General features: G+C 40.8%; 1 protein-coding gene across 2 annotated transcripts; it reads left to right on the top strand.

Moving 5' to 3' along the window:
• The first annotated feature begins 253 nt into the window (after positions 1-253).
• Positions 254-6,567, top strand: bmp4 (bone morphogenetic protein 4). 2 transcript variants are annotated; one of them, XM_053509956.1, is made up of 4 exons: positions 254-522; positions 3,655-3,769; positions 4,369-4,724; positions 5,367-6,567. In XM_053509956.1, the coding sequence occupies exons 3-4, from the start codon at positions 4,376-4,378 to the stop codon at positions 6,224-6,226; spliced, it is 1,209 nt and encodes a 402-aa protein (XP_053365931.1). In that variant the 5' UTR covers positions 254-522; positions 3,655-3,769; positions 4,369-4,375; the 3' UTR covers positions 6,227-6,567. The 2 variants fall into 2 exon arrangements, with proteins under 2 accessions (XP_053365931.1, XP_053365930.1); XM_053509955.1 differs by having other exon boundaries at positions 3,650-3,769.
• Positions 6,568-9,543: the final 2,976 nt, after the last annotated feature.

The following is a 9,543-nucleotide window of genomic DNA, read 5'->3' as shown; positions in this document are numbered from 1 at the left end:
TGACAAGTTCCGCCGTGTGTTCTTTTAAAGACAAAAAAAAAACAGGGGCATGTAACAGTTGTAATAATAAAACGGTATGATTTTTGTTCAGTTCTCCGGGGATCCTTATGGGTGTACGGGTGTGGGCGGTCGAACTTATGTAGGTGTTGGGCTCTGTGTGTGTGTGTGTGTGTGTGTGTAAGGGGGGGAGACGGGGAGGAGGAGGAGGAACAGCCACTCAAGTGGGCGGCCACATAAAAACTGCAGGCAACATCAGGCGCGCGATCAGAGTGGCCGTGATAAACGTGTGATGAACTAGTGGAGATAGGAGCCGAGTGTCTCATTGGTCTTTTCACCCAGCAGCCCAATGGACTCAGCTGTGTCCGTATATAGGGACTTTTTATATCGGGACTATTAACCAAAAAGGGCTTGGTTTGCTTTCCTGCCGGTGTATCCCGAGTGTATTCCGCGCGCTGTGACTCTGGGAAGCGCCTTTGCTCACTTCACTTCGTGCTGAGGAGACGCTCCGCGCATCTACTCATGGTGAGCTCTCTCTCTCACACACACACACACACACACACACGTACACTTGGAGTGGATTTCTGTGATATTTTCACACGTGTTACATTTCCTCATACCATACCTTTTTAAAAATATTTATTTCCAAATCTAAGGTCTATCCATTGAACATCTGTTGCTTGTTTTAAAGAAAAGCGCGTTGCATTAAGCTCGATCATTAATGCTCTAGGTGAGGATGTGGACCAGGATGTTTTTTTTTTTTTGCACGGTTGGACAGCCATCCAGTTTTCCCTGCACACACCTGCCTGTTCATGACCCCTCTCTCTCTCTCTCTCTCTCTCTCTCTTTTACACACACACACAAGCCGGAAGAGTTTTAAATTGGTATAGTAATGTATTGCGCACAGACCTTCGACTTAATTCGACAAAAATCCCGCAGATTTAAATTAAATTTAACGAGTGCATTCATAAAATGTCAGGAAAATAAAGTTTTTAAGACTCACGCGCTTTGGCAAAAATAGTTTGTTGTTTTTGTGTAAACGCCAAACCCACTGGCGGCAGATGCTGCTTTATCGGTCCATGTGGTTTTCTCGTTTAGCGCACAAGAACCTTGCAGGAGAATATGAGAACTTTAATAGCAGACCTATAATTAACTGGTTAGAGTGTTAACCTAATTAAGTATTTAAAAAAACAAAACAAAAAAACACACATCACACCACATGCTTATCATATTATGATGTTTTGTTATTCTATGGCTAAAGCAGAAGCAGAATTCCTGTGCGCTGATGGTTTTTGCCCCTTTGGGCGCTAGAGATTTCAACAGGGGTTCTTCAATCTCACAGGGGTTCTTCAATCTTTGCGCAGAACGGGGTTTGCGGGTGGAGGGGCATCAGGGCTAAAATGGGAACATAAGCAGGTTTTCAAACCGGATCACCATCAGAGCTCTTACTCTGGTAATAAATCAACTACATGGAGCCTGACGTTGCCAAACCGAGATGTTTGGTTTTTGTATATTTTTACCTCTTATATTTTAGGAAACGTAAAAATGTAGTAGAACAATAGGGAAGATTTCGTTAAATACAGTTGCCTACAGATGTAGTTACACACAGAACACAGTGTAAACAACAAGCTCATCTGATGATTTTCTGTTTTTTTATTTTATTTTATGTAGAAATCCTGTATTCTGCATTCATTTTGCTTCCCCCCATAATTGTATGTTATTTTGATACAGTGTTCATATTTCTGCAGTGCAAATATTATAAATATTATGCAACCTGAAATATGGATAGTGTGCAGTTCAGCTTTTCTTTGTTTAGTTTCCAGCAAATTCTGAGAATTGCAGAATATTGGCAAAATCAAGTGTTTGGAATGTAAACAGTGTGACAAGTTAAGTGTGCTCCAAAACCTTCTAATCAGCATGTGCACTGGAAGAGAATGTTATTCACTCGTTATTCATAGTACATTTTGTCACTGTTTCATAGATTTTAGAATGTAAATTTCCAGCTGACCATAACAACTTAACAACTCCAGGGCTTGTTATACATTAGACATCTGTGCACTAGAGCCCAAACCAGGGGACAACACAGCAATACAAACCTTCCTCGAGCTGGAGCGGCAAGTTCTGAAGAGCATTCTGGGGAGATCTGAATGAAGCGTGACAGAGATAAAATGCTAAAATTGGGTCCTTACTATTGTCTGTTCCTGTGGTAGCCTGCTCCCTCCGGTTCCCTGTCAAATTCCTCAGGAAACACATCTAAAGGGCCATGTGCATAGTACGCTCTCATTAAGTCAGGTTAGGGAAAGTGAAGTCAAATGCTGTGAGGCCCACAGGACTCTGCCAAACCAGAGGAAGCAAGCTGCTGGAGCCAAATTGCACCATAAGCTGCTCTCATTGCAAAAGAACTTGCATAGCTCTTCTTTATCCTCAAGCACATTCACACAAAATCCTGTAAATATTTTGGACAGTGCACATTTGGTTTTTAAGCAAGAATTTGTGGTCTGAACTTACTCCAGGTGTGCGCGTGTCTGCTTTAACAATATGTTGTGCCAGTGAGAATGAAAATTTTATGATTTTCAATTCTTCATAGATTTTTTGCTCTGGTAAAATGGAACACCTGGAGTTACATTTTAAAATTATTATAGTTCGTTTGTGCATTTAAGCTTTTATGGGCTTTGACACCTAGTAAACCGTAATATATTAGTAAAATACATTGATATCCCTCACCCCACCTCCTCACACATGGGAAACTGGTTTGATTGAACTTATCTCTGGAAAGTTAAACTCTATGATCAAACACATATGCAAACCCCATCCAAGGTGCACACTATAACAACTGTGCATACAGGGTCAAACAAGGGTCACCACCATGATCTGAATCAAGACTCTTACCCTGATTGCATTAAGAACAAGCAAATGGAGCAATAAAACATGCTAACAATTGTGTACTTGTGACACACACACACACACACACACACACACACACACATGCTGCGTTCTTGTTGTTATGCATCATTTCTGTTGTAATGATTGGGCTTGGTCCAGTAGAACTGGATCCAAAAGATGACAAAATGCATGCTTTGACACTCTGACCCATTGATTTGGGCCATTTAGGATGAACACTTTTTATTAGCCAATTTAACAAGCACATTTCCTTACAGTACTTGACTAGTGATTAGGCATTCATATGTTATGGTTATCCCTGCTAAATTTGACTGACTGAACATCCAGCTGCACTTTGGTCACGTTGTTAACTGTATACCATTTTTTTGGCCCTTTTCAACTTGTATAACTGTATTGGACATGTTTTTAACTTTGGGAATACATTTACTTAAATACTTTGTTAAAGGCTGTTTCACGATATGTGCTGACACAAGTTCATTTAATAGTCCAGTTTGGGTGAACTCTGGGTGAAGGCTTTTGTGAGAAGTATGAAAAGCATTTGTTCACAAAAGCTTCCTTTTCAAGGCTTAATGGACTCTGCTATCACATGCCCTCTGATATGACTTTTAATAGGCTGTGATGTGTAATCTGGGGCATAAATTGTTGGTAGTCTGTTTATGTCATGATTTTTTCTGTTACCCAAAGTTTTTCTTAAAGCTTGGTAGGACGTGAAACATCTATAATGCTTTCTGGTTTGAACATTATTTTTCAGGACAGAACTGTCTCCAGTCTCAAGCAACCTCCCAGCACCACGTAGCATTTCCTTAAGGAACCCGTCCCGTATCGGCTCCCAACAAACATGGACTGTTTCCCCATGCTTTATTTTCTGTCGGTGAGTGGACTACACCTAACCAATTTTGACGTCTGATACAGCTGCTCTTTTAGGATTTAAATAGTTATATTACTGATGAATTAATAAGCCCTGGTCATTCAAAGTTAACAATAATAAATTGTGCCTTTACAACTTTTAGTGTAAAAGTTGGAAATGTGTGAAAAGTAGTCCTTTGTTTGGCCTTAGTCAGGTAATGCTTGTAGGGATTCTGCTTCTTATCGAGTTAGAGTTTGCTCTGACCCTGAGGCTGCTCTTGTCTTATTTGTGTAATCATCCTGCTTCGTGAGAGGGAAGGAGAATGTATGGGTCCTCGAATTCCATTTGCAAAGAGTTTATAGATGTTGTTGTAGATAAAAAGAATGTTATGTATGTAATCGTTGACCTTAAGCAATAAGCAAGACAGTGCAATTATTACCTGCTAAAATGTTTTCACTGGGAATTATAATGCAGGAAAAACCAAACTGATGCTGGTGGTGATGTTAATAGGTATACTTGTCTTAAAACATTTCCTCTCTTTCTCCTTTTTCTTCCTGTCTTTTCCTTTCCATTTCTGCTGTCCCTTTCCCCTTTGGTCTGTCTTGTTCTGTCTTGTCCACCAGAGACAACATGATTCCTGGTAATCGAATGCTGATGGTCATTTTATTATGCCAAGTTGTACTGGGAGAGAGCAGCCATGCTAGTCTAATACCCGAGGAAGGGAAGAAAAAGGCGTTGGGCAATCACCCAGGTCAAAGTCATGAACTGCTGCGCGACTTTGAGGCTACGCTGCTGCACATGTTTGGGCTGCAGAGGCGGCCACGGCCCAGCCGGTCGGCAGTGGTCCCCCAGTACCTGCTCGACCTCTATAGGCTCCAGTCAGGAGAAGTGGAAGAGGCTGAAGCTCATGATGTCAGCTTTGAATACCCTGAGAAGTCCACTAGCCGAGCCAACACTGTAAGAGCATTCCACCATGAAGGTAAGACCAATTTAAGCTATTCTATGTGATATTCAAATACTATTCAGAGCAAACACTTAAAAAATCGCTCTACAGCAGTGTACCTCTGTCTTCAATTATGTGGATCTTTTTGAGGGATTGTCCTCAACATGCAATTATCTTTAATGCTACTCTGCAGACTTCTAAATAAAGTCCCGTTGCCAACAGTGTGGGCATTTAAGGCAGACAGCATGCCCAGGAGCAATGAAAAAACAAATCCACCATGCCAAGGTGATAAATAAGCACCAGCATGGCACCAGAAATACTCATTATTCTGTTTTTTATTGATTTTGTTGGCAATACATTTTCTTGAATAAGATCATATTAAGGGGGCATATGTACATGGATGCTGCCCAGGACAGTATATAAAAAAAGACTAGCAAATATGTCTGCCAGTAGGAGAAAGGCCATATTTAACGCCAGTCTTAAACTGGCCTGCCTAGCACAGAAAGCCCCAAAGAAAAGCATTCCATTCCTATTGTTATCAGTAAAAGAGCTACATCCTATCGCAAGTAGAATTATGTACAAGGTGCAAAACTATACAAAGTAATTGCTTTAAAAATATTCACATAAGGTCTTTTCTGCACATGTCTGGTTTACATTATGTGTCTCATCTTATCTCAGAGCACATGGAGCAAGTGCCGTCAGACACACCGTACACCATCGAGACTCCGCTGCGCTTCTTCTTTAATCTCAGCAGCATTCCTGAGGAAGAGATGCTTTCCACAGCAGAACTGCGGCTGTACAGGCAGCAGATTAAGGAGCCTGGTGTGGAGTCCCAGCATGTGGGAAATGAGGACCTCCATAGGATCAATGTGTATGAGGTGCTAAAACCACCACGGCCTGGGCAGCTGATCACACGCCTCCTGGACACACGCCTTGTTAGTCATAACACCACAAGCTGGGAAAGCTTTGACGTGAGCCCAGCTGTGTTGCGTTGGACTCAGGAGCGGCAGCCAAACTATGGACTCGCTGTAGAGGTTCTGCATCTGAACCGAACACCGCGCCACCAAGGCAAGCATGTGCGCGTCAGCCGCTCACTGCACCAAACTTCAGAAGAAGACTGGGACCAGCTGCGTCCATTGTTGGTCACTTTCGGTCATGATGGCAAAGGCCACCCACTGACACGCAGAACCAAACGCAGCCCCAAGCAGCGAGGCCGTAAGCGCAACCGCAATTGTCGGCGACATGCGCTTTATGTGGACTTCAGTGACGTAGGCTGGAATGACTGGATAGTGGCACCACCGGGCTATCAGGCCTACTATTGTCATGGGGATTGCCCTTTCCCTCTAGCCGACCATCTGAATTCCACAAACCATGCTATTGTACAAACACTGGTCAACTCGTTGAACAGCAATATCCCCAAGGCCTGCTGTGTGCCCACCGAGCTGAGTGCCATCTCAATGCTCTACCTGGATGAGACTGACAGGGTTGTCTTGAAAAACTATCAGGAAATGGTGGTGGAGGGCTGTGGCTGCCGCTAACTGGGTTTAGCATTAAGAAATGCTTTCACGATGAAGGCAAGATCTAAAGGCCCCATTGTATACATTAATCTGTTCACTTGGATGCTTATTTATAACGTTTATGTTGAGATGTTTGATTGTCTCCTTTTTTTTTTCTTGACCATATGATCATATATTTTGACAAAATATATATATATATTTATATCTACATATTAAAAATAAAAGTGAGACCTTATTTTAAACTTTAAGAAGACGCTGTACAACTTTTCATGGTGTATATTAGAGTGTATAAGGTTTTAAAATGGCTTAAAAATCACCAAACATAAAGTCTAAAAAATATATATATATGCTGATAATATTTATTTCTTTCATACTATATACATTTTTTAAAGTGACAAATGCTTAACTTCCCAGGCAACTTCTTATTTGAGCAGATAAACAAATGCAACAACAAATGCATAATTTCTGTGTGGAAATAGAGCACTGTGTCAAATGATCAACTAAACTGATTTGTGTCATAAATCAGTTGAAGAAATCAGAAATGTACTTTGATTTTTTTAATTCACATATTTTCCATCACATATTAGACGTGTTCAATTTTTTTATTATTATTATTTTTAGATGTCCCCACAAAGTGTTTTAAATAAACTGTAAAACGTTACAAGACAACGTGACATGAATATAAAACTGGTGGAAGATCTGCAGACACGGCGGCCTTCTGAACGTTTCATCAGCTTCCCCTCGTGTAGACGCAGTTAGAGTAGCTGATTAAGTGTGACTCGTTTACAAATTTGCCGACATGGCGGCTGCGGCGTGATGGCTGCAGACGTGTGCTGAGACGCTGTCACCTCTCTCTGTGAGGAATCAAAGGTTAGACCGACTGTCTCCTGCTTTTGTCTCAGACAGCTCCTGCCGAATGAAAAGAGACGCCTGTCGCCAACCTGTGGCCCCAAACAGACAATAGACTTTCTGCATCGCTTATTTACAGTTGGACGGCTGTAAGCACTACAGGCTATATTCAGTGATAATGCCGATGGCGGCGCTTTGAACTGGCGGATAGCGCGCGAGTGTAAAATGGGGGCGGAGCTCAGCATGATTAAGGAAATGATAATAATAAAAAAATAATGGCGGTACAGGTTATCGCGGAGAAAAGTCACGATGGATGCAATAAGTTATTTAGCAGAACGGACTGGCGAAAAATATAAATAAAATATTGATATAACTCAACAGTGGATCAACATTAAAGTTGGCATAAACCAACTATTATAACTAAATGAGGACCTTATGGATAGTGGATACATTTTAATGTCAAGTACAGATGTAAACAGTAAACAGTACATTATAACATATATTATTTATATATATATATATATATATATATATGATATAATGTACTGTTTCCATCTGTACTTGACACTAAAATGTATCCAGTCCCCTTATAACCTATAACAGGGGAATTTAGTAAAGAAAAAAGCAACCAAAATACTGTTTATACACACACACACACACACACATATATAATGTTTTTAAATGAATTACTCTGTTATAAGTTATATTTAGTTGGTTTTACAAAAAAAACCCCTCTAAAATTCTAACTAAATTCTCTACACTTAGCTTCTATCTCACCTAATCTAATTAACATAATGTATTTGTGCTAATTAGATCACGGCATTGAAAAGTGGCAAGATATCCTCGCAGTGTTACAAAAAAAAAAGATGGTCTATGAAAGATAGCACAACATTCGTTGTTTTAAAACAGCGTCTTGTGTAGTTTGAAATGAAGAAAAACATCAGCCGAATTCCTTTGGGTTATAGAAAAAAAAAATTTCTCTTTTGTTTAAATGCCTTCACATTTTTCCAGGCCTAATTATAGCCTGTATCTATTGTTTTTGATGAGTATTTTTAGTGTTAATTTACCTGGCAGTTGTAACAGTCTTCTTCCTCAGGGCCAACAAAGACCGCACACCTCACTAAAGCTCTAGCTGGCCTGAGGTTGTAGCTTGGCTTTCTCTTTGAACCTTTCACCATTACACACACACTCACACACACAGACTCAACAGTGGACAGAAAGAAGGAAAAGAATTTAATTTTGAAGTGGCTGAGGGCAGAGGGGAATTCTTTAAAGCCAACTGACAGAACAATTACACATTTTCAACTGGTCTGCTGCAGTAAGATAACATCAAGTTATGGTAATTGTTGGGCAGTTCATTATCCCACCTTGTCTTCAAAAAGAAGGCACATATTAGTAAAATGTCTAAAGAAGACAGGAGGTGCTATAATCTGAAAATTTCTGTTAGCTTAACCATGTAGTCACATGTGGTGTTGCCGAATAATGCTGCAGATTTGGTACAGACAGATAGGACAGCTTTATCTCTATCCCTTTCTTTGTCCCCTTCCACTGGTGTTTGCTTGCTTAACCATGTAATGGAATGTGAAACTAGAAATCTTTATAAAGTTGGTTATTAAAAAAAGCAAAAGCAGAATGATTAAAGTAATTTTAATGACTATAGTGTATTTTACCAGTTCTTTTAAGCAATGTATTATATAATAACAAAGCATAGAATGCCGAAGCTTTCTTAAAGTCATAAACTTTTCATAATAGTACACAACGTGGCTTATTACAAGGACTTTGGCTTCAAAGTTCAGTTGTTTATACACACAACCTTCAAAAAACCCATCAGCTAGTATTTCTGGATGAACCCAGCCCACCTGTCTGTGCAAAAATAGTTGATGGTAATTACATTTTAAAGTTGTTCCTTTGTGAAGCACAATTTTTCCAACTTTTTTTTTTTTTTTGGCATCCTACTTTTTTTCTTCTTCTGTGATAGCACCAGCGCACCTGACTTGGTTCAGCTTAATAAGTCACTCGATTTGTTTGAAAGCAGCCGCTTCAGATAAAAGAGTGCTTTCCTACGGTAGATTGGGCACTCAAAAGCCCCTGTTGTTGAGAAAGAGGCATCTCTCTGTGCGGTCTTTAGAGCAAACCCGTTTCATCCTGCACCCTTGCCCCGCCCCTTTCTGCCGATTGGATGGGGGTTTATTTGGAGGTGGAGGGTGGGGGGTGAGTTGGGTGTTGACAGCCGATGTCAGTGCAGCTGGAGGTCAAAGCCTCTTGTTTCAGTCTCCCACTCACTGCTCTGCATTCACACGCAGGTCCCAAGTGTGTCGAGTGCGAGCCAAGGGGGGTGAAACCTTAGAAGCAGCCGCTCTCCATCTGTGGAGGTTAACCGTGTCACACACTCTCACCCTTCCTTGCACCTCTGCTCCTAAGAGACACCTCTGTGATTCAGCGTGGTACCTGAGACTTGCACTCGACCATGGGCTGTCATGCAAGAGAGC

Source organism: Clarias gariepinus, chromosome 13 (genome assembly GCF_024256425.1).
Source record: "Clarias gariepinus isolate MV-2021 ecotype Netherlands chromosome 13, CGAR_prim_01v2, whole genome shotgun sequence".
Classification (NCBI taxonomy): Eukaryota; Metazoa; Chordata; class Actinopteri; order Siluriformes; family Clariidae; genus Clarias; species Clarias gariepinus.
Note: the sequence above shows the minus strand (reverse complement) of the source record. Positions and strands in the feature narration are given on the sequence as shown.